The sequence below is a fragment of the Lissotriton helveticus genome, chromosome 7, assembly GCF_964261635.1.
Source record: "Lissotriton helveticus chromosome 7, aLisHel1.1, whole genome shotgun sequence".
Lineage (NCBI taxonomy): Eukaryota > Metazoa > Chordata > Amphibia > Caudata > Salamandridae > Lissotriton > Lissotriton helveticus.
In genome coordinates, this window is record NC_136068.1 from 1,035,705,047 (window position 1) to 1,035,731,514 (window position 26,468).

The window sequence follows — 26,468 nt, forward strand, 5'->3', positions numbered from 1 at the left end:
TGGTTGAAGAACGGTCGGAGCATTTCATCGATGCCGACACCGGGAAACTCACGCTATACAAGAGGAAGATTACTTCACAACCTGTGCAGTCCTTTACCATTCCTCTGAAACGTAAAAAGCCTGCGGCAGAAGCACCAGTTCTTATGGAGCGTATTCTTCCTCAGCATGGGCGGAGTGCAACACCTTCACCCACATACTCTGATGGGGATGGAGGGGAGCAAGATGAGGAGTACAATTTTCCTGCTCATACAGAGCCTGATGAGCAGCAGGACTCATGGATGGACACTGGTGATCAAGGGGACCAGCAGACGGTCCAGGATCCTCAGGTTTATAACGTGAAGCCGTCTCCCACTGAGGACTCTGCGGCATTTAATGCCTTAATTGAAAGGGCAGCTACAAACCATAAGGTGGAGATGCATGCTGACCCCGTAGAGGTGGACTTCCTTTTTGACACTTTCTCTACTGCTGAAAAAACTGTCAAGACTCTCCCAATGTTAAAAGGGGTCCTTAAGCATGCGGCAGACATTTTCAAGGAACCCACAAGATCCCGGGTGGTAAACCCACGCATTGAGAAGAAGTACAGACCGGCACCTGGAGACCCGACCTACATCCGGGGCCAGTTGCCGTTGGACTCTTTGGTGGTCTCTAATGCCCGCAAGAGGGCAAACTCCCAAACCACGGGTGAAGCTCCTCCCCCAGACAAAGAGTCAAAAGTGTTAGAGGCATCTGGGAAGAGGGTGGCAGCTCAGGCGGCCAACATATGGCGCATCTCAAACACGCAGGCTCTGTTGGCCAGATACGATAGGGCACACTACGACACCCTAGAGCAGCTGTTACAACACCTCCCAGACCAGTTTAAAGAGGGAGCTGAAATGCTTATCCAGGAGGGGAAGCTCATCTCCAACGCTGCTATAAAGTGTGCGCTAGATGTTGCGGACACGGCAGCGAGAGCGATCGACACTAGTGTGATGTTGAGGCGTCAGGCATGGCTCCGCATCTCGGGATTCAAGCCAGAGATCCAGACTACTATCCTCAACCAGCCCGTTAATCCAGACAGGTTGTTTGGCCCAGAGGTGGACACCACCCTGGAGAAGATCAAAAAAGATACCGAGACTGCCAAGTCCATGGGAGCTCTCCAGTCACAACAATTTAGAGGGAACACTTTTCGTTGCTCAGGCAATCGAGGTATTAACAGAGGGCACATGTCGCAGCAGACGCCATTCAATAAAAGTGGTGCGCAATCCTCCTACAGCAAGCAGGGCAGAGGTGGATACAGAGGAAACAGTGCCAAGGGTAGAGGCAGAGGCAACAACAGTTCCCGTTCCTCTGCCGCCAACAAACAGTGACTCCCTGTCACTGCCCCCCGACCATCCAACACCTGTCGGGGGGAGACTCCAACAGTTCCTGCCCGTCTGGAAGTCCATCACCACAGAGAGGTGGGTCAGGAAACTTATCCAGTTCGGCTACTGTTTAGAACTGACATCCACCCCACCACCCATGCCCCCAAAACACCGTCCTATGTCAGCAGAGCACTTGCACTTATTGCAGAAGGAGGTTCTGGTGATGCTGCAAAAGGGCGCAATAGAGCTCGTGCCAGTGGAGGAAGAAGGCACAGGGGTTTATTCCCTGTACTTCTTAATCCCAAAAAAGGACGGCTCACTCAGACCGATTCTAGACCTGCGTCCCTTGAACCAGTACATTCTTTCAGAACACTTCCACATGTTGACACTGCAGCAGGTTCTCCCCTTGTTACAACAGGGAGACTTCCTCGCAACCTTGGACCTCAAGGATGCTTACTTTCACATACCACTCCACCCCTCCCACAGAAAGTACCTCAGGTTCACCATCCAAAACAGGCATTACCAGTTCAAGGTACTCCCCTTCGGAGTGACCACTGCTCCCAGAGTGTTCACAAAATGTCTGGCGACAGTGGCGGCACACCTCCGGAGACAGGTTATACATGTCTACCCTTATCTGGACGACTGGCTCGTGCAGGCAAAGTCAGCCCAGCAGTGCGCCGCAGACATGTCCCACACCATCCACCTCCTTCACAGTCTGGGATTTACACTGATCTACCCGAAGTCACACCTTCAGCCGGCCCATGTGCGGCAGTATTTAGGCGCGACGATCAATACCCTGGCTGCCACAGCTCAGCCAAACTCAGCGAGGATCGACAACATCCAGGCGCTGATCCAAAAGTTCAGACCGCACCACTCACTCCCAGCGAGAGTGTTCATGCAGTTGATAGGCATGATGGCCTCCTGCATCTTCATAGTCCCGCACGCGAGACTCCATATGCGTCCGCTCCAAGAATGCTTAGCGCATCAGTGGACTCAGGCTCAAGAACAGCTAAACGACCTAGTGTTGGTGACGGGTCGGGCATACAGCTCTCTGCATTGGTGGAATCCACACAACCTTTGCAAGGGCCGACCGTTCCAGGAGCCTGTGCCACAGATTACACTAACGACGGACGCATCTCTCCAGGGATGGGGGGCTCATGTGCTCCACTATACAGTGCAGGGACTATGGACAACGCTACAGAGGAAGATGCACATCAACTACTTGGAGCTGATGGCAATCTTCATGGCACTCAAGTCTTTCAAAGTACATCTGTGCAACAAAGTCGTGTTGATCCGGACGGACAACATGACAGCCATGTACTACATTCAAAAGCAGGGAGGTACGCACTCTCCACAGTTGTCTCATCTGGCTCAGAGCATGTGGAAGTGGGCCATTCAGAGGAACATCTTCCTCATGGCGGAACACCTCCCGGGCACGGACAATCAGATGGCGGATCTGCTCAGCAGGTACAGCCACCAGATGCACGAGTGGGAGTTACATCCATCAGTACTCCGCCCGTACTTCCAGCAGTGGGGTCATCCAGAGATAGACCTGTTTGCCACGGAAGAAAACGCAAAATGCCAAAGCTTTGCCGCCAGGTTCCCTCACCCACTATCGCAGGGCAATGTGATATGGATGAACTGGTCAGGCAGATTTGCGTACGCTTTTCCCCCAGCGCCTCTCATTCCGCTGGTGGCAAAAAAGCTAAAGCAACACTCGCTGACGCTCATCCTAGTTGCTCCAACGTGGGCGCGACAACCGTGGTACACCACGTTCCTCGAACTCTCCGTGGTACCGCATCAAAGACTGCACCTCACACCCCGGCTCTTAACGCAGAACCGTGGCGACATTCAGCACCCAGATCCGCAGCAGCTCAATCTGGCGATCTGGCTCCTGAGGTCTTAGAGTTTGGCTACCTTGATTTGCCCCCTGAATGCATGGACATCATCCGGGAGGCAAGGAAGCCCACTACCAGATCTTGCTATGCAGCAAAATGGAAGCGGTTTGTCATCTACTGTACCGAGCACGCTATCAACCCGCTCGATGCATCCATTCCTAATATCATCTGCTATCTGTTGCATCTTTACAAATGCAATCTAGCATACACTTCCATTAGGATACACTTATCCACCATAGCGGCTTATCTACAAAACAGGCAGCATCTCTCTGTCCTTAGGGTGCCTGCCATTAAAGCATTCCTGGAAGGGCTGAAGCGGGTCATCCCTCCCAGGACCCCGCCAGCTCCTGTGTGGAACCTCAATGTGGTGCTCACCAGATTGATGGGTCCCCCATTTGAACCTCTGCATTCATGTGAGCTTCAGTTCCTCACATGGAAAGTGGCTTTTCTCATTGCCATAACGTCCCTAAGACGTGTTAGTGAGCTACAGGCGCTCACCATTCAAGAGCCATTTATACAAATTCATTCAAACAGGGTGGTGCTGCGCACTAACCCCAAATTTCTCCCTAAGGCGGTGTCGCAGTTTCATGTCAATCAAACTATCGAACTGCCCGCATTCTTTCCCAACCCAGAAACGGTAGCGGAAAGGATGCTCCATACGCTTGATGTCAAAAGAGCGCTTATGTACTACATTGACAGAACACAACCTTTTAGGAAGACACAGCAACTCTTTGTTGCCTTCGCAGCCCAGCATAAAGGCAACCCCATTTCCAAAGCAGGAATAGCCAGGTGGATCGTTAAGTGTATTCAGATTTGCTATCAGAAGGCTAAGCGCACTTTAACGGTCCCCCCCAGAGCACACTCCACACGCAAGTTGGGGGCCTCCATGGCATTCCTGGGTAACATTCCTTTAGAAGACATTTGTAGGGCAGCCACATGGTCTACACCACATACGTTTACCAAACATTACTGTGTAGATGTGCATTCCAAACAGCAGGCAGCTGTAGGACAGGCTGTTCTTAAAACACTTTTTCAGACTTCTGCAGCTGGCACGGGCGGCCGCCGTTAATGGAGGGACTGCTATGTATTCTATGCTACAGATATGAATTTAGCAGCCCACATGCCTCGAACTGAATATGCTACTAACCAGTATGCATCTGTTCTTGGCATGTAGAGCTGCTAACATTCATATCGCCCGCCCTCCTCCCCGGCGCCCGTAGCGGCTGCCGACTTTTCTTGCATTTAATCTCTAGCATGGCCATCACTTTCACTGTTAAACTCCATCTTTGCCGCAATGGCTAAAAACAATCTGGGGATGGAGTCGATGCCCATGCGCACTGTAGTCCAGGGGAGGAGCCACCTATCTCGTGATACTTCGAAGACTCTTCCAGGACAACAATGTGCAATCATCCGGACCCAACACTAGGCGGCGATCAATGCTACAGATATGAATGTTAGCAGCCCTACATGCCAAGAACAGATGCATACTGGTAAGTAGCATATTCATTTTGAAGGGCATCACACACGTTTCCTCCTGTTCCTTTCGTGATGCCCCAGTGGGACTTGAACCTTGTACTTACTTATCTAATGTGTGCTCCCTTTGAGCCACTCCATAACTGTCCTCTCCATCTTCTTACTTTGAAGACTGCTTTCCTGGTTGCCATCACCTCTGCCAGGAGAGTGAGTGAGCTCCAGGCTCTTTCTTCCACACCTCCTTTCCTCTCTGTCCATCCGGACAAGGTTGTGTTGCGGACGAGACCCTCTTTCCTGCCCAAGGTTGTCACAGCCTTCCACATCGGGCAGTCCATCACCTTGCCCACCTTCTTTATGCCTCCGCATCCCTCAAAAGAGGAAGAGAGGCTCCACCGTCTGGACCCAAAACGTGCGCTCTCTTACTATCTGGATCGCACACGCCAGTTCCGGGTGGATGACCAACTCTTTGTTGGTTACGTGGGTGGTAATAAGGGACGGCCGGTGCACAGGCGGACCATCTCTCGGTGGATCATCTTGTGCATCCAGGCGTGTTACTCCTTGGCCAAGAAGGAACCCCCTGTTGGGCTGAGGGCTCATTCCACTCGGGCCACGGCGACTACGACTGCCCTGGGCCGAGGAGTGCCCTTGCGGGACATTTGTCAGGTAGCTACGTAGGCCTCGCTGCACACGTTTGCGAGACACTACTGCCTGGACAGCCAAGTCCGGAGGGATGGCTTCTTTGTCCGTTCCGTCCTCCAGGACCTTCTGGTGTGATTATTGGTTCGCAGACCCACCACCGGGGTTGGTATTGCTGGGGTATCTATTCTAAGGTAAGGAATCTATCACTAACGTGTCTCTTTCAGATGCACAAGTTACTACTTGTGTAACGATATATCTGTAAGAGACATTAGTTAGTGATAGATTCCTTACCGACCCACCCATCCTCCCCGTTCTGCGAACCGATATCTAGGGTTAAGGTCATCCCCTTTCAGGGCCCTAGTTTCATGGCACCAGTGTTGGTTCTATCATGGCTCTGTGTATCTGGCGCGGAAAAGCTGTGTATCAGAACTGACGTGAGGGTGGCGTCTAAGTACTCCGACGTCATTCCGGCGCTAACGACGACGGACGCGGAGCCGCGGACTTCGCCTGCCGGCGCGCAGGAGTATTGCTACGCAAAATTACAGATATATCGTTACACAAGTAGTAACTTGTGCTTTATCACATCTACAAAAATTTACTTCAATTTCAAAAGAAATAGAAAAGGTTTAAAGCGGTTGAAAATAGAGAGAAAAAAAGTACCTGAAGTTCATTAAATGACCAAGTGTGAATATTGCAGATTTCAGATCTCTCATTGGTGAAAAACACATTGTCACATCATGAAAATTTATAGTGTGCATCAGGACGGGTGGAGTTTACAAAAAGGCTGTACACATACCACTGATCTCCAGTACTCTGTTATATAAGCTGATTTCTTCCATGAAAACAAGCCCACCTGGCAAACTGACCTCTCCCTCTTCGGTCTCATCTACCCTGTTCATCAGTAGGACCAGTAACAACTCAAACATCCTCCCATTGTGGTCAAATCCAGTTGAAGTTAGTGACCCTAGAGGGATTAAGAATTTAAAATAATATTGAAAATGAGTAGGAATAAACAGCCATTTGTGACATTTTCATCCAGTACTTCTTGTCACAATGGCTGACTTACAAAAGCAATATACTATTACGTCTGCTAGACCCTTCTAGTCACGGAGCTTTATAGGGTTTGTAGGTTCTCCAAGAACTTGAGGTACCAGGAGCAAACAACTGCGCTGCATTATACACTGGTTTTTAGGTCGAGCCTGGGCGGTGCATGCACTGCTCTATGAGGCATGCTCTATTCAGGTAGGGTCATGAAGCTCCGCGCACTCTCCACCCATATTTTGTCATTGGCTTGTGTCATTGTCTACTGTGAACTGTGGCTGTTCATTGGTCAAAAGGCTTAGGAGTCTCTCCTTGGTACTGCCTTGTCTCATTTTGTAACCTCCCATAGTGACGCCCCCTGTTTTGTGTGTTATTACTCAGTAGGCTTTAATTACAGCCACCATGCACTATTTTCTCAAATAACTTTACAAGCTCTCTCCTAATGCTTTTTAAAAGATTTTATAGCATGGGCGCCGAACGCATTTGCAATGCAATAGGTTTCGCATTTACAAGAGTTTAAGCTATCGGCATTGTAAATGACAATGCATTTTATTTATCTGTTTTTAAAGCAACACATAAATAAAAGGCATTGTCATTTACAATGCAATAGCGCAAACTCTCGTAAATGCGAGACCTATCGCTTTGCAAATGCTTGTTTACATGGTCACCACCACTTTTTGCTTGGTAAATAATGTGATTTTGACTGAAAGTGCACTGGGTTCCTTCTAACCAGCTCCCCATTGCCAGAGCTTTTTCACAACACTGTACAATTGTTTCTCTAATTGGCAAAACCCTTAGCACCATTTGTAAGTCCCTAGTAAATGGGCCTGAGGTACTAATGAGGGTCCATAAGGGCCGCAGCAAGAATTGTTCACCCTAAGGGACCCCCCTCACCAAGCACATGCAAGACTGCCATTTCAGGCTGCATGTCTTGGGACAGACGAAAGTTAAAACATGAGCTGTTACACATCACTGTGTGCCATGTCCCCTAACACTGCATGTGATATTTGTAAGTCACCCCTACAGCAGGATTGCCAGTCCTAAGGCAGGGTGCTAAATATTACATGTGAGGGTATACCTGCATGAGCTATCCTATCCTAATCCTATTATTGCCAGTGAAAGTGGACAGGGAAGTCATTTTGAAACATGTGCTGGACACTGGTGAAAATAAGATCCCCGGCCACACAATGGCTTCACTGAAAATGGGGATGTTTGGTTTCAGACATCTAGTATTGATAAACCCACACTGATTCCAGTGACGGATTTACCAATACAGGCCCACAGAGGGCAGCTTAGATGTGCCCCCTGAAATCCTATCAGCCTCTGGTGTCCTTGCTTACTGGTCTCAAACTAGCCTGGCTGATGTTACCTCAAAACGTGCTGGACTGTTCCCATGAGGAACAGGGACAAGACTGATTTGCATATGGCTGGGTCTGAACTGGGGTGGCCAAGTGAGATAAAGAATGATGATGCATTCAACCCAGATCTGTGACTGGGGATAAGTGTCTGAAAAGTTTAAGCGCTCTGTGCATCATCTCCTTGTGTTTACTGGTTGTAGCCAGCCTGCCACTGAGACTCTGTTCTGACCTTCTCAGGTGAGAGCCTTGGCTCTCAGGAGACCCAGAACAAAAGCCTGTCCTGGAAGAGGGTGTAACCCACCCCCTCTCCTCCCACAGGATGACCTGGTGATTAGCCTCCTTGGGCCAGCGAGCTTCAAAGAAGCTGCCACCTTTGGAATGCGAATCTGGCTCCCCTCACAGGAGAGGAACCCCCCCCCCCCCCGTGCAGCGCCCTTCATGTAGGTGTGCCACCCCCAGGCTAGTACCAGCCCTTAGGTGGACCACTGTGAGGGGTACATGATTTTTCAGAAGAAGGCATCTTTGTGATAGCATACTTAGGAATTCTGGGACAGGGTTATGACCACTTGCCAGAGGGAGTGGATATATGGGGGAGTACTGATCCATAGGGTCAGTAGCCCTAACATCCCTAAATTCAGTATTTAGGGGAGCCCCTGGTACAGAGAAGCAGATCCTGATGAAGAAAAGAGAAGACAACAAAGAACCACAGAAGCAGAGAGGAGAGAAGAAGCAGCTGACTGATACCAAACCTGATGGCCTGTCTGCATCCCGCGTCGACTCGTCCTGCAGCTGTGACTAAGACCTTCTGGTAACAGCAGACTTGTTCCTCCTTTATCCTGCAGGAACTCCAAAAGCAAAGACTCTAAGGCTTCCAGAACTACCAACACGCGACACCTGAAGCTACCTGTCACCTCCGACCCGAGTTGAAGTGGGCTACTGGTGTCAACAACGACCCCCAACCATCGAGAGCTTGAGTCCATCGTGGTTTCACCCGTCGTGGACTCCCCAACATCGCCTGCAGCCTCTGCACGCAGGCCCCCTCGACTGCTCCGTTTAAGAAAACCCAGCCCTTCAAGAGACCTCTGCATCTGTTGGTTCCGGGCTGTGGAGAAGAGGACCCCAGGTGTCCCCCGTTCAAGAAAACCCGACCCTCAAGAGACCTCTGCATCTGTCGGTTCCGGGCTGTGGAGAAGAGGACCCCAGGTGTCCCCACTTCCCAGAGCATCGCAAGCCTTAAACTCCCCTGTTGGTTCACCCCACTGACCTTCCACCTAGATCCTGCAACCTCTTTCCACAGTGACTGACCTCCAGAGAAACTCATTGGGTTCCTGATGCTGTTTTGCACCCTGCACTTGGCCGCCCTCGTACCGCTGGTGCTGCCATGGACCTTGCCCACCAGTCATCTTAAATTCTTGAGATTGGTCTTGTAAGTCACTGTATTATACCTGTTTTCAGAACTTGTTCTTCCTTCCATGGGATAACATTGCAGAATTCAGAAATTGCACTGTCTACTTTTTAAAGTGAAAAGCGCTTATATTTAAAAGCGTACTTACCCGAGAGATTTTTCTCTGATGCCTAAACATATATAAGGATACTTGCTATTTTTATAAATTGGTGTGGATCTCCTTCTTGAGTCGTGTGTATCATTTATTGATCATTGTGTGTATTGGAAAATTTCTTGTACTCCTCTGTGTTAACCCTAAGGTTGCTCGACCACACTACCCCCTAACAGGGCACGTTGTGATTGCATAGCAAGCCCTTGTACACTCACAATTAAACCCTTGGACACTCTACACGTTCTTTCAGATTTTTTATATATATCACATAAAGATCCAGCTTCCTACATGCAGTATTTATAGCCCTCTGGTGGTTTAGGTGGTTTAGGTGGGCTGTTGGAATAGGGTGGCTGTATTTTGAAAGCCCGTATCCAGGCCTTTCTCTAACAAATTAATTGACAGCATTCAACATAATAGAAAACTCACTAAGGGAAATTAAATGCATACAGTATTAAATATGTTTACTAAATTGCTGTCTATGAGGGGCTGCTGCGATTTATACAAAACATGAAAACATGCCACTGTGTTCAGTCCATCATCTCTCAAAATTGGAACATGTACTAAATTTACTGAAATTTGCCAGAACGGATGTTAAAAACTGGGCTTATCTCAGCAAATCCGGGAAGCCTCGTCACCCGAAAATGGAAAAAGCCAGAGGGTTGGCCACTTTTACAATTATTTGTTATTATAATTTATTTTGCGCACAGATGCTCCAGCTAAGGAGCGTCCTGGCGCATGGAAAAGGTGGACATAACACAACGCAACAGGAAACAGAAAATACACGACTCCATATGAAGAAATTAAAACAAGTGGGTTTTCACGGCCCTACGGAATGCTAATAGATCCTCCAGCAGGCGGATTTCCAAAGGGACGGAGTTCCAAAGAGCCGCAGCTCTCACACGAAAGGAGCGACCGCCCATCCGGCTAAGCCTGAAACGTGGGATAACCGCAAGAGATTGCCCAAGAGATCTAAGAGTGCGAGTCGGGACATAGGCGGATAAAAGGTTATTAAGGATCTCAGGTGCCGATCCTTTTAAGATTTTAAATGCAAGGCTGAGGGCTTTAAAGTGAATTCGGCTTTTAATTGGCAACCAATGTAGGGACCGCAAGGTATTGGAGGTGGGGCAGAACCTCGGCAGACCCACCACCGCTCTCGCAGCGGCATTCTGTACTCGCTGCAAGCGAACGATCTCAGATTGGTTTACTCCCAGCAGGAGCGAGCTGGCATAGTCCAGCCGGAAGATGATCGTCGCTTGTATAACCAGCTGTCTCGTCGGGGCATCAAAAAATTTGAGCACCGGCCTTAGCCCACGCAGGACACCGAAACAGCATGCCGCCACTCTCTTGGTATGGGTAGTGAAGCAAAGGGTGTGATCTAGCCACACTCCCAGGTTCCTAAGTTCCATCACTGGTGTAGGGGCCGGCCCTAGCTCCAGAGGCCACCAAACGCCCCCCCAGCGGTCAGCTCCCCTCCCAACGATCATCACCTCAGTTTTTTTCGCGTTCAGCTGGAGACAGTTGTTATTCATCCAGCTGGCCACCCCTCTCAGTCCATCTCGAAACCTGGGGGCATCCTGTTCGGCATCCCCGCTGATCGTGACCGCTAGCTGCGTGTCGTCGGCATACGAGACCATGGTTAGGCCCCATTGCCTGGCGACATCAGCCAGCGGCCGCACGTACAAGTTGAAAAGCGTGGGACTCAGCGAAGAGCCCTGGGGGACCCCCAGGTCCAGCTGATGGAATTAAACTGAAAAGGAGGGGTGGCAACGCAGAAGGAGCAATCGCTAAGGAAGGAGCGGAACCACTGCAGAGCAGAGCCACAGATGCCAATGTCCTCCAGGCGGTGCAGAAGGATGCGATGGGACACCGTGTCAAAGGCAGCGCTAAGATCTAATAAAATAAGCGCTGCCGTTTGACCTGCATCCAACACACTCCGCAGATGTTCTACCATTGCAAGAAGGGCAGTCTCCGTGCTGTGGCCAGCACGGAACCCATTCTGCGTAGGATCGAGGACATTGGCCCGAGCCATGTGCTCAGTTAGAGCTAGGTTGACGTGGGCCTCCATGACTTTGGCCGGCCAGGGAAGCAATGAAATCGGGCGGTAGTTTTCCGGTTTTAAAGGATCCAATGATGTTTTTTTCAGGATCGGGGAAACCACCGCCTGCTTCCACTTGGCAGGAACCGTACCTGAAGTCAAGGAAAGATTGATCAGCGAACACACCGCAGTACGCCCCTGAAAAGAGGAGTCTCTGAAGAGGGCGGGTCTAAGCGGGTCCGCCGGAGAGCCGGACTTAACTCGTTGTGCCAACTTGACAAACCCATCCCAGGACAGAGTAGGGAGAGAGTGAAATGCCGGGCAGCTGCGAGGGCCAATCAAAGGGATGGGTGATAGCGTTGTGCTGGGAAACGACTGATAAATGGTCTTGACTTTCTCCAAAAAGAAAGCGGCCAAAATTTCGCAATGGGAGGTAGAACCATCCACTTGCGGAGCCGCTCTCTTAGCCATCAGATTTTTGAGGGCTTTAAAGATGGTCTTCGATGGGTTGTGGCTGTTTCAGAATTCCGTCGCATAGAAGGCCGCACGGGCTCTACAAATAGCTCGATGGTAGAGCTTGACGGACGCCAGGTACATGGTTTTTTTGGCGACATCATATGTCTTCCGCCACTCCCTTTCTGCCCTTCTACATGAACCCTTCAGGGCACGGAGGGCACTGTCATACCAAGGGCTCGACTGCCTGGAGCTGGATTTACTTAAGATGATAGGCACCAGTTTGTCAAGTGCCTTAGTAATCCAGCTGCAGAATTGGTCGTAGCCCGAGGTGACATTAAGCAGGGGGCCTAGTGACTCTTCAGCCATGATGTAGTGTAGGTCCTCTAGCCTGAGCTTATTCCAGTGCCGCCGAGGGATCCACTTAGGAGATGGAATAATAGAGGTTTCGGGGAGAGGTAGCCAGACAGATACCAAAAAATGATCCGTCCAACCCAATGGAGAAATAGCCAAGACTTGGACATCCGATAAGTTGGTAAATAACGGGTCCAAAATGTGACCAGCCACATGTGTGGGTTGAGTGACGAGTTGGGTCAGCTGAAGGGCCTCCAGATCCGCCAAAAAACCACTGATAGCCGGGGTCTGTTGATTGTCAAAGTGGAGGTTGAGGTCACCTAGGATGCAGAAATTGGCACAGTCACTAGCTAGCGTACTAACCGCCTCAGGGAAAGCTCCCCTGAATGCTACATCACTGCCTGGGGGGCGATACACGACCATCCCAGACAGCGTGAACTGAGGGCTGATGTTAATCTTGAACAGGGCGCTCTCGCACCCAGCAATGTGAAGACCCGTCCAAGTGCACACAAAGGTGGATTTTATAACTAAAGCGATACCTCCACCTCTTGACAGGCGGTTCCACATAAAAAATGAATATCCTGGAGGACAAGCCAGATTAATTATGGCTGCATCTGTGTCCTGGAGCCAGGTCTCAGTGATGGTAAACAGATCTGGCTCCTCGGAGGTGATAAGGTCCATAATAGACAGATGATGTTTAACCAGGGATCTGGTATTGAGATTTAAAATACGCAGACCATGGACACGACACTTACTCAGCTGAGGCACACTTTTGCCTTCCGATAGAGCTGCCGAGATGTCATAGTCCCGGATACCCGCTGGCTGGTCGAGCGACCATCTTTTGCAGGCACATTGATAGGGACCACACAAGGGATGGTTCGGTGCAGAAACGCAACATGGGACGGACAGCCCAATCGCCCGAAGCGCTGCACTGGTGTAAACAATCATCCTACCTCCCAAAAGGTGCTAAATGGGAGGGCCCTGCTGCGCCCAGCGCGTCCTTAGCGCGGACGGGCGCAGACGGGCAGGACCCTGGCAAGACTCCGGCAAGCGACGGCGTCCGGCTGCGCGTTCCCGCTGCGCTGGAGAGAGCGACTTTAAATAGGCGGAGAAATGGAGGGAGGAGCGCAGGGACGCTCCAAAATGGCGCCCGCCGAAAGACCAGCGTCCCAATCCAAAATGGCGGCGAATGTCGATCCCCAGACCACCCACAGAACCCGGATCCACCAAAACGGTGGTGTACTTTCCAAAATTAAATGCAGGTAAGAGAGGGGGGGGAGAAGCACAGCCACTTCACAATAAAACTAAGCAAAATGAAAAATAACGAGCCTGTAGTAAAATAGCTAATGTAATTAAAACTAGGCGCTTACAAACCGCGGCGCGGTGGTGCGGCACCTTGGTCTCATCCAGTTCTGGAAGAGAGCTCTATTGCTTGGTAGGTTTTATGGCTTCTTCTATATTGTCCCCAAAAAAGACTAGTTCAGACTGAGCCAGCTGTGATGCTTAAAAGACGTTCAAAGACTCTTTTCTATGTTGCCCCAGGAGATGGCTACAACATAGGAATCGGAATGGTTGAGTTTCACCCATGGATCTGAAAACCTACACTGGGAAAAAGAAATTGCCTAGACTTGCCCCATCCAAAAAGGTTCCAGGAGGTGGACAGAGTGTATGTGCTGGCTGAAATGTTCAAGGTGGATCACAAATTCTTTAAAAGGAGACCACCAAGTTATGAAATAGTATTTTTTTCTCTTTTTCTTTTTCTCTGACTCTTATGCCTCATCACTCCTCCGATTGTAAACATCACATTCCCAAATATAGAACAGCTATCCTTGTATATCCCAGAGAGGATGAAGGCAAATGACCCCATATATGTGAACTAAAAATACAGTGTACAGAGCAGAGCGGACAGGGAGAACCCAAGGGGGTTCTGATAAAATACCATTGCCCTTGGTTATAATCTCAGTGCCACCACATGAGTCACCATAAGGCATAGGTTGAGGTGGCAGTAGTCACTCTCATTTAGAATAATAGTACTCTTTTGGTATTGTCTGACCTCAATGGTGTGAGAGGGGGTAACAAACAGGGAGTACCTCCAGTAGGCTCACTGGGAGATGAAACCAGCACTGTCCAGAAAAATAAGGGCAGTGTCGCACAGCTTCACAAAGCCATGTGTTCATTTCTAACACTGTGGCCTCTCCTTCTTGATTGCAGAAATGTATCCACCCTGCACTTGATCTTCTGTCTGCTAGTGTCTTTCACTCCTGATATTTTCTTCTGTTTTCCTAGGTACCTCAATGTTTGGCACCTTCTTTGGGTCTCTTTAACGCTGCCATCCCAGACTCAAACTTTGCAGTTCTGCGCTCTTTCCCTTGGACACTGAGGGTCTAATTTAGAGTTTGGTGAATGGGTACTCTATCACAAACATGGCAGAAGTCCTGTCCACCGAGTTACAAGTGCAATAGGATATAATGGGCTTCTAATATGGCGGAAAGGCTATCAGTCATGTGTGATGGAGTAACCCAAATGCTGTACAAGGACTACGTTGGTTCTTTTACCCTGCATGGTGGGCAACTCCATGCACTACTCTTTACAGGTTGTGGGCCAATCTCTGTGACTGTTTCCTTTGGTCAGTATGGCCTCTACCTCTGGTGTTTCTCTTCAATGTAGGGTTGCCTCCATCCTGGTCACTGAGCCATCTAAATCCCTTGACTCATAGGTCACAACCATCCTCCACCACAATGTGATCACACTTAAATTTGTGATGTTGGTAAATGGGAGGTCCTCGTGGTTTTTGGTAGTTTTGGCAAGGTATTTTTCCATACCTAACTTTTTATCTTGGTTACTTGTGTCTTCAGTGGACCCCGAAGGATGATTTGGCTGCTCTGAAGATTCATGCGAAATGTGACGATGTTATGAGACTGCTTCTGGGGGAGCTGGGCCTGGAAATTCCAGAATATGACAGGTGAATGCCCCCCTCTCTGTTGTCTGTGGCTATTGTCTGTTAATTTCTATTCATTGTGTTCTTTTGAAGTGTTCATTTACCTTGTTTAACTCTCATGCAGCTTCTAGCTCAACTCTATAGCACCTACTGAGCCTTCAGTGTGCTGCCTATAAACAAACTGTGTGTTTGACATAATGTATCTGGTTTCTACCGCTTCTGTGTATTGCCTTCTACGTCTGCTGTATGAAGCCTCTGTAACTCACTTTTATCTGTCTTTCGGTTTGTGTGGTACCAGTATGCATAAACCTTCTGCATCCACTGTGTGCTGCCATCATTACCACCTCTGGTGCTCTAAATGTTTGTGCTGCACTGCTCCTCCCTGGAGCAAGGCTTGCACTTTAGCCATGTGGAGTATTCTTGTTTGTGAAGGCTATCTCTGCTTATAATCCTAGTACACTCCTTTCTGTTTTGTTGCCCACTTTTGTCAGGGTTATCCTGTCCCTTCCTCCTTTTGCTTGAGCTTTACCCCCTCCCTTCATCTGTGATCATCCAACTCTTTCCAGTGAGCATCCTTCACTCAATTATTTTGTTCTTCCCAGCACTGTTTTGGTGTGCTTATCCAACTTTTTTTGTGTTTCCCAAACACTGCCCATTGTGGTTCCTCATTTCTTTTCTGTGTGATTTATAAATCTTTTTTGCTGATCTTTGTGTCATCAATGGGTACTGCTATTTCTGTAGCAGTCTATTTCTACATTTGCGTTTATGCAAATGTGGATCTGTGATCAGTGCTGGTAATCCTTGACAAAACTAAAAAGCTCTATTGATTTAGATCTAAAAGATTCAAAATAAAATATTTGATGTAATTTTCGCTCTAATGGGGTCAACAACACTGTACCAATACCAAAACACTCAGTAATAAAGAAGGCAAGAGGAAAACTAGAGGAATTAGGCCATCTGGCATCACACCCTGCAAGAAGTGACCAGAAATACCAAAGTGAAACCCAGTCAGTTAGTGCTCTGCCCAGAGTCAAACTATTTCTCCATGGATTGGGTACAGTATCTGTGTATCCTTTGGGCTTGTTCAATGTGAACATATCACAAAAATGTGAGGTAAGTTCTCAAACACCTACCCAGGTGTCATGCTTCATCATTCAGCTTCCTCATTTACCATGAATGGTTCTAATGGCGAATGGGCTTTTTTAAAAGAACGTACTTTAGAGTTTTTTGGATAGGACAGCAATCTGGGAGGCCTGAAGTGTGATTTTAAAAATCATCCAGTTATGTCTTAAAACGAAATGTTTATTCCTTGAGTACAGAGGAGATGGAGACTAGTACTAATGCACCACAATGGTACATGTGTCTGCCAAGTGGCCCTAGGTCCTTACCATCTACAGACACTCTCCATGCATTCATTCATTATATGGAATACTATCTGACAATAAATAGTAAATGCTTTCGCTTTGATGTGGAACCTGTTATTGGCATAACTCGCTACTGCATTCTCAGAGTTGCTTATGATGCTGCAAAGGGACACGTAAACAGTAAAATCAACTGCAATGTAGTGCTTAAAATGATATGCAAGATATGTCCATTCATCTTAGTAAAGAGAGGTCTTACCCTTACTCGGGATAGAATGCCCCTTGGAGATGGGGCCAGAGACCTCATTGTTGTCACACACTGAGGAAGTATGCCAAAAAAATCAGTAAATAGTTTAGAATGCTTAAGCTCTTTCAATCACCATAGGTGTTCCGACTTACTTCGTCAAAGGGTGATCTCCTTGTACCTACTGGACATCGTATCTTCTGAATGTTAACTGCACTTTGAGGATGCCGAGTATTTAAAGGAAATACCTACCTTTCCGTGCAGGTATAGCAGGAAGTTGGTTAACACATAAGTGTAATGCCTACCAGAATGCCTAGATGTAAATCCTTGTGCTTGTTGTAAAAGGTATGGCAGCTAATGTGCTGCTTGTGTGATATATATATATATATATATATATATATATATATATATATATATATATATATATATATATATATATATATATATATATATATATATATAATTAAATCCAATGACATCCTCAACCTCCTTTCGGCGATAGAGACACACGAACACCACTTCCTGTGATTCAAGGTTATTTTTTATTTATCATTTTCATATGCAGTGCTCCCGCAACCTGCCATTACGCGTTTCGGCTAGCCAAGCTGGCCTTGATCACATGTAAGCTCCACGCGAAATTTTGACATATAAATACACACCCCATTAGTGTCACATGGTTTTACATATGGAAATGGAAAAAATACCTTTCACCAGAAATTTATTTTTTACATCGCAAAATCACAGCGGAAGAAGGCATGCAGCACCGAAACGCGCCCTGTGTTTTGCGATGTTAAAAATAAATGTTCAAGGCATATGAGCTGCAGATTGCACACTATGCATAGATGGCCACCTAGTGTTGGGCCCGGATGTTTGCAGTTTGTTTTTGTTGTAGAAAGTCTTTGGAAGTCAAGGGATAGGTGACTTCTCCTTTGGGTGATACTGCGCATGGGCATCGGCTCCATCCCCAGATTGTTTTTTTCCGCCACCGGGCTCGGATGTGGTTCCAGCGCTCCGTGTTGAAACCGATTACCATCGGCACGCAATCCTCATCGGCTTCAAGAAACTACTCTAGAAAGCGTTTTCCTGTCGACACTACTCTTAGAGACCAAGAACGTCCATTCCGGTTGTCGACTACGGCCTTCAGGCCCAACTAGGCCTCGACTCCAGCTAATGGAAAGGACGCCATTTAAAAGGTGTCCTCAATGTGGGTCGAAGTTTCCCCACACCGACCTCCAGGAGGTCTGTAACCTCTGCCTCTCTCCGGAGCACGAGGCCAAGGACTGTTCAGCCTGTGCCTCCTTCCGCTCCCAAAAGACTATCCCGGACCGGAGAGCCAGACGAACAATGGCTCAAAGATCTTCAGCTTCGATTCCGGACGACATTTTCCATGAAGGCGTCGACGTCCCAGAAGAACACGATGTCGACAGCAATTCGGAGGAAGAGGATTCTGATGTCGAGGACGTAACTCCAGCGCAGCGGGTCGTAAGTAAGACCGTCGACCCCAGCCCTCCCTCGACACACACAAAAAAGGCTCGGGTGCACACCGAGACTCTACTTCCACGGCCTCACCTTCGGGCTCGGCCAAAAAGTCAATAAGGCCTTCGGGCGACTCGGACCCGAGTCGACCTCCACTCGGTGCTGGCACACACTCACCGGCACCGAAAAAAACACCTAGTACCTCTCCGAAGCCATCGGCGCCGAAGCACTCAGTCTCCTCGGCACCCAAATCAACTTCGGAGCTGACGAAAGCTTCCGGCACCAAAAAGGCACTGGAGCCGAAAAAAGTATCGGACCCGAAAAAACACCCGGAACCGAAAAAGACTTCGGAACTGAAAAAGACCCCGGCTTTCCCCGTTGAAGATAAAAAGTCGAAAGAAGCCGCTGCGGCGCCGAAACAGCCTTCCACGCCAAAAGGTCACACTCCTGAAAGAGACTTGTTTGTTCCGGACCCAAAGCAAAAGACTCTCATAAATTTTCCCAAAACTGGTCGATTAACATTATCAAAAAAACGACCATCAAAGGCACCAGCACCAAAGAAGAAAAAGGACATTTCTACCTCACCTATGCATGTACCTTCCCCGCCTCCTACACCCAATCCCACCCCCCCCCCCATATTTCACCACCTCTCTCCCCTACACCATCTAGCACACATGATGATAATGGGGACGACATATCAGATACAGGGGCTGATCCACAGGACCCATATTATCCTCCAGCCTCACCAGACCCATGGGAAGACTATACTACACCAATTGTCCCAAATGTACCACAAGATGACATATAACCCTCTAGGCCCTCACCACCAGAAGACACAATGGGGTTCAACCAATTACTGACTAGAGCAGCACAATACCATGGGGTAGACATGCACTCCGATGCAATAGAGGAGGACTTCCTGCTAGACACATTTGACACCGCACAAAGGTCTTCAGCAATTTTGCCTATGCTCAAAGGCGTGGTTAAACATGCCTCTCAGGTCTTTAAAGACCCAGTCAGGACACGGGTTATAAACCAAAGTGTGGAGAAAAAAGTATAAAGCTGCGCCATCTGACCCAGCATTTATAAAGGGACCAGTTCCCCTGGACTCTCTAGTCGTATCTAACGCACGTAAAGCTAACTCTCAATCATCAGGAGAAGCTCCCCCACCAGACAAGGAATCTAAACTCCTTGATCCGTCGGGGAAAAGAACGGCCTTACAAGCGGCAAACATGTGGCGCATTGCTAACACGCAAGCCTTACTAGCACGCTATGATAGGGCACATTATGATGAGCTCGAACAAATAATGCAACATCTTCCTGACAAATCTAAAGATAGAGCTTGTGAGCTAATTCAGGAGGGAAAAGTTATCACTAACACATCTATCCGCTGCGCGCTAGACGCAGCAGACACAGCCTCCAGACCCGTCAACACTAGCGTCCTGCTACGCAGGCATGCTTGGCTACGTATATCTGGATTCAAGCCAGAGGTCCAAACTGCTATACTCAATCAACTATTCAATGAGCAACACTTATTTGGACCAGAGGTTGATGTCTCCCTCGAAAAAATGAAAAAAGACAGACACGGCAAAATCTATGGGAGCCCTGCAGTCGCAGGCTCCCAGACGTTCATTTTGTCGCTCGACATATAGAGGTGCAAACAGAGGATACTCATCCGATACACCTTCCACAACATACAAAAGCCCCACTCAGTCTACCTACAGTAAGGGCTATCAAAGGGGAGGTTATCGCGTTAACAATAACAAAGGCAGAGGCAAGAATAACAACACACGATCTGCCTCCACCCCTACCCAATGACTCCCCTCCCCTTCCCCGCCCCATTCCACTCCTGTCGGGGGAAGGATACAGCAATACCTGTCAGACTGGGAAGACATCACATCAGACAGGTGGGTGCTTCAAATAATTCTGTCAGGTTACTGTCTAGAACTAACATCTACCCCCCCAAACATACCACCCAAACAGCACCCAATGTCACAAGAACATTTAACGCTGCTCAAACAAGAAGTACTTTCTCTCCTGCAGAAAAATGCAATAGAGATAGTTCCAAAACATCAAAGGAACAAAGGAGTATATTACCTGTACTTCTTAATTCCAAAGAAGGACGGATCTCTGAGACCTATTCTAGACCTCAGACCTCTAAACGCTTACATACAATCAGATCATTTCCATATGGTCACACTTCAGCAAGTCATTCCACTCCTGTTGCAGAACGACTTTCTTGTCACACTAGATCTCAAAGACGCCTACTTCCACATTCCAATTCACCAGGCGCACAGAAAGTATCTAAGATTTGTGCTAGAAGGACAGCACTACCAATTCAAGGTACTCCCATTCGGAGTAACAACAGCGCCAAGAGTGTTCACCAAATGTCATGCAGTGGAAGCAGCACACTTAAGAAGACAGCACATCCACGTCTTCCCATATCTAGACGACTGGCTCATAAAAGCACAATCGTACAACCAGTGTGTACAACACACTCACAATACAATGCTGTTACTCCACGACTTAGGGTTCACAGTAAATTACACCAAGTCACATCTGCTACCATCGCACACACAACAGTACCTAGGAGCCACAATCAATACTCAACTAGCACAAGCTTATCCCTCTCCAGCAAGGATAACAAGTGTGCAAACGCTCCTAACAAAATTCAAATCACTCGCTTCCAGCTCGAGTGTTTATGCAACTCATAGGGATGATGGCATCTTGCATATTCATAGTACCTCACGCAAGACTGCAAATGCGTCCACTTCAAGAATGTCTAGCACGTCAATGGAACCAGGCTCAAGGTAAGTTAACAGACCTAGTGTTGGTAGACAGACGGACTCATCACTCTCTGCAATGGTGGAACACAAAAAACATGTCAAAAGGCCGACTATTCCTAGAGCCAGTTCCACAAATCATACTAACAACAGACGCATCGCTCTCCGGCTGGGGAGCCCACCTACTGCATTACACCACGCAGGGAAGTTGGACACCAATGCAAAAACTACTCCACATCAACCATCTGGAGCTATTAGCTGTGTTCCTAGCTCTGAAAGCATTCCAAACACAAGTGGCAAACAAGTCTGTCTTAGTCCGCACAGACAATATGACAGCCATGTATTATGTAAACAAACAGGGAGGGACACACTCTCTGCAGCTCTCTCAACTAGCTCAGCAGATATGGAGGTGGGCTCTACCTCAGAACATCTTCTCAATAGCCCAGCACGTCCCAGGGGTTCAAAACACCATGGCAGATCTGCTAAGTCGGCAGACTCAGCAGCTGCACGAGTGGGAACTTCATCCACAAGTTCTTCACCGTTCTTTCAAATGTGGGGACAACCTCAAATAGACCTCTTCGCCACCCACGAAAACGCAAAATGCCCACACTTCGTCACAAGATACCCACACCCATTAGCCAAAGGCAATGCGATATGGATGAACTGGTCAGGACTATTTGCGTACGCTTTTCCTCCTCTACCAATGATTCGTTTACTAGTACGCAAAATGCAACAACACTCGCTGACGCTTATACTAGTAGCTCCAACATGGGCCAGACAAGCGTGGTACACCACACTGCTACAGCTATCTGTGGTACCACATCAAAAACTAAACCTATCTCCACATCTTTTTACTCAGAACCATGGAGAGATCAGACAACCGGACCCAGCTCAGCTTAACCTTGCGATCTGGCTCCTGAAGTCATAGAGTTTGGTTATCTTAAACTCCCTCAAGAATGCATGAATGTTATCAAGGAAGCAAGGCGTCCCACCACTAGAGCATGCTACGCTGCTAAGTGGAAACGTTTTGTAATATACTGTCAAAACAACAATATAAATCCACTAGATGTATCCATCCAACACATTATAGGCTATTTACTCTACCTTCAAAAGTGTAATTTAGCCTACACATCTATCAGGTTGCACCTAGCTGCCATTGCAGCTTACTTACAAAATAGACAGCATCTGTCTCTTTTTAGAGTGCCAGCCATTAAAGCTTTTATGGAGGGTCTCAAAAGAATAATACCTCCAAGGCTACCACCTTCACCTGTGTGGAACTTATACATAGTGCTTACACGTCTCATGGGACCTCCATTTGAACCTTTACATAAATGTAAATTGCAATTTCTCACATGGAAAGTGGCTTTCCTAGTAGCCATTACTCCGTTAAGAAGAGTTAGTGAAATGCAAGCATTTACCATTCAAGAACCTTTTCTGCAAATGCATCACAATAAAGTTGTTCTTCGTACAAACCCTAAATTCCTACCAAAGGTAGTTTCTCCTTTCCATCTAAACCAGTCTGTGGAACTTCCAGTTTTCTTCTCGCAGCCACAAACAGTAGCAGAAAGAGCTCTGCACACCTTAGATGTCAAAAGAGCATTACTATATTGCATAGAGAGAACGCAAAGCTTTAGGAAAACAAAACCGCTTTTTGTATCCTTTTCACCACCGCATAAAGTTAACCTAACATCAAAATCTGGTATTCCCAGGTGGATTGTTAAGTGTATCCAGATATGTTACCATAAAGCTAAGCGTACACTAACAATTCCTCCAAAAGCCCATTCTACAAGGAAAATAGGACGGAAAATAGGGGCTTTCCATGGCATTTTTAGGGAACATTCCCTTGGAAGACATCTGCAAAGCAGCTACATGGTCTACACCGCACACATTCACAAAACACTACTGAGTAGATGTGCAAACAAAGCAACAAGCCACTGTAGGCCAGTCTGTACTTAAAACACTATTTCAAACAACTGCAACAGATACGGGTGGTCGCCGCTAGTGTGGGTACTGCTATACAATCTATGCATAGTGTGCAATCTGCAGCTTATATGCCTCGAACGGAAAATGCTACTTACCAGTATGCATCTGTTCTTGGCATGTAGAGCTGCAGAGTTGCACACGCTTAATACATGCCTGGCAGCTGGGCTTCTCAGATGTCCTAGGCTTGGTCCTACCTTTGGAAGTGCCTCACCTCAAAGTATTTGTTCCGCCCCCACTCACCTGAAAACCAGGTAATGTAGGAACGAGTGTCCCGTTCCTCAACCTGTGCCTTATCCCCTCATGCCCAAAAGTATAAAGACACAAGTGGAAAAAGCACCGGGGGAAGGATCGGTAAACAAGGGAAAGAAGGGAAGGGTGTAATCCACTCCCAGGCTTCACTCTCTGGAATATGGTAGAACCCAGGTACGATCCGAGTGTCTTAGAAAAGAAAAAAGAAAAGAAAATCAAATTAATAGCATGAATCATAAACACAAAAGAAAACCTTTTCACGTCACTAAATAATCAATTAGGTGGAAGGTTGTTCTTTTCTTTGCTCACCCCTTAATATATGAAGCAAATATCCATCGAAGTCTGTAGAAACTAACAAAGTTCTTTGTCCCAGAAGAGAAAAGCAATAAGCCATAATAATGGCACAAGTCTGCAGGGATTAGTCTTTGGGGTAAATGGGGGGAAAATGCCACGCAGGTAAAAAAAGACACTTAGTGCACTTATAACGAAGGAAGACTTTGTTATTTTTTGGAAAATTTCAATGCCCCGTACAAAGAACCAAAAACACAAAACGAGGGTAATGCGTATAGAAAACAAAGTCCTTCCGGGGCAGGAACAAGGAAAGAAACCAAGCGAGGGGAACCGGTGGGCTGCATCTAAATACTCGCCTGTCAATCCCAAGAACTGCACAGCGGCTGCCCCCCAAACGCCCCCATGGCAGAGGAACTAGCCAGAAAGACAGAGTAGAAGGACCAACCAAAAGGTAAAAATAAACCAAAGAAGAAATGCACAAACAAAACCACCCAGAAAACACCGAACATAGCTTGACCCCATAGGTACTACCTAAACGCAGAACATGACAGTATTAGCCTGTTCAGCCTCCTCTAAGCTGGTGCTACAGATCGTCTTTCCCAAGTTCAAAGCAACTACAAGGAACTGGCCTTCGTAAACAAGTTCCTGTTCACTTCTTGTTGGAGCTGTGTTTCTTAGCTCGCCACAAACCGTATATGCATACCCATTACTACTCCGAGAAGTGAGCGACTCAAGCTATTAGGGTTTTAAATTGTGTTTACACATGCAGATCAGTACACCTCTCTAGGGTACGTTCCTCTGTACTAGTAATTCTGCCTCCACCATGCTACTAGCCATTCGCCCCCAAATAGCTTGATGTGCAGAGCACTCTCTACTGGGAATAAGGGTGCATTTTGGTCATTCTTCCCATCCAGAAGAACATTGATCTCTGCTGTAGAATCAATTAAAAACCATGTGGAGCACACTCTGGTAACTTCTTGTCCCTGGGGAAAGTACCAAGTAAGCCAGAAAAGCATAAACAGTCACAGGTTCACAGCAGTGTGAGGATTTTTGTCCTTTAAGTGTCTTTTCTTCCCTTCCTGTGTGTACCCTCTTGTTCCAGTGAGTACCCTTATGTTCCAGTCTATGTCTATCCTTACCATTTCCTTGATTCTTCCCCCTGTGTGTGGTCACTTCTACTATCGGATTGCAGTGGGTCTTCCTCTTTCACCGAGCCCTTTTTCACTCGCTGCTCTCCTAAACTTTATTGCTTGTCTGTTCATTTGAAAATGGATGGGTCTTTCCTACAACTCACTTAAAATTCTCTTGACCTGCAGCCCCTTTCATTCTCGCTGTTTCTGGCGGAGTGAGTCAGTGTACATTTCTTTTGGAAATCTAAACTTCATGTGTTTGCTTTTGTCTGACAGATTAAATGACCCAATATTCTCACTGGCTGTACCCCTGAGGCCTGATGAAGAAACCACTCACAGTCGAAAGTTGTTGGTGTCCCCCCTGAGGCAAGAGGAGGCCCAGCAAGGATCGAAGGGCACTCTGGAGTCTTCGTCTCCAGAACCCACAGTACTGAGTGGAGGCTGGTTTGGTAGAGGCTATGCCAAAGGCACGAAGAGAAAGAAACTGGTCTGACGGTGCAAACACCGGATGGAAGTACAAGCAACCTGTTTTTTGCACTGGGAGCCCTAATGCAGGCAGTAGTATGGTGCAACAGATGATGAATTGTGGGCTTCATTGTGCAGCATTGGGATAGTGCAGTGCCACTCATTTGGCTATGAGAGCCACTCAGTACAGTGGCATGAGATCCACACCACTACAAGGTTTTCCTTGCTTTGTGATAAGTTTGTTATTCTGCAGCTGTTTGAAGAATTCTAGCTGTGGGGCTGTGATTTTATTCAGATAGCCCTTTCATGGTATGTAAGATTGTGGGACTGTTGTTGGTAACCAAAGCTAGAGGTACTCCTGACTATGGAATTTCCTAGGAGGACTTTGATGAAGAAGCATGGACTCTAAGATTGGAAAACGTGGGCAGTCCAATCCACCATCATATAAAAGATTTTTGGACTTTTTGACTGTCGTTGAATGTTAAGACCAAAGCCCCGCCAAATGACTATGGATGAAATGGTGACTGAGCAGAGCTTGGATACTGTCTAGGTAATCCCAGGTGATTTGTAGGGACCCTCTGGAATTTTTTAATATAGAACGTTCTCATCCCAGAGATCTGTGCTCAACTTGGAAAGAATTCTGGTTGAAGCTATATGTCAGGGAATCGATTTTTGATGAATAGTTTCCTGAGCTGTAGACATAATCTTCTAAAGACTGCTTTCCTTCATGTGTTAAGATAATACTTCTGCGCTCTCTTTTCTGAAGATTGGTATTCCCCGAAAACTTCCCATTTTAGAACTGAATGCATTCTGAGCTCTGAAATAAGTTAAAGGACCCTGATGCATGCACTCTGGGAAGGGATGTGGGTGGGGGGTGTCTACTGTGGTATCCAATCTTAATAGCACTGTTGTCCTTAACTAATGGTTTTGTATATTTGTAATAAAAACATTTTTTAAGTATTAGAGTGATGTCGTTGTGGTCTGAAAGTAGGCAGAGTAGTGAATATGACAGAAGTAATTTTAGATGCTGTGAGCTAAGAATTGTTTTTGTTTGAGAAATGGATTATGATTGACTGTAGGGCTTATCCATTTCCCCCCTTGACCAGGGAAGCGGTCAGTGTTCAGCTGGCAGATCTAATGCACAGAAATTCCCATTTCTTGTTGCTGAAAGAAAACAATTGTCACCACCTTATCACTGCAAGCCTTCATTAAAGAAACTAATTGAAGAGAGCTCCTCTTAGAGGAAGATTAAAGTATTCACCACAACAATCTGCAATTGGTAATTCCTTGATATATATTTTGTGTACATTTACAACATTTGTATCCGTTTCCTTTTAATGGCAATCTAACAGTAGTTTTTGAATTTATGCAGTATCTTGACCTAATCAAAATTTTAGCTAG

General features: G+C 47.3%; 1 protein-coding gene across 1 annotated transcript in view; it reads left to right on the forward strand.

Moving 5' to 3' along the window:
* The window catches only part of SIRT7 (sirtuin 7), a 103,515-nt gene extending 77,485 nt beyond the window's left edge, over positions 1-26,030 (forward strand). Inside the window, exons 9-10 of the mRNA XM_078653793.1 lie at positions 15,003-15,109; positions 24,879-26,030. Of these exons, the coding sequence (XP_078509919.1) occupies positions 15,003-15,109; positions 24,879-25,095 (324 nt within the window). The 3' untranslated portion in view covers positions 25,096-26,030. The remainder of the gene's footprint in view (positions 1-15,002; positions 15,110-24,878) is intronic.
* The last annotated feature ends 438 nt before the right edge of the window (positions 26,031-26,468 follow it).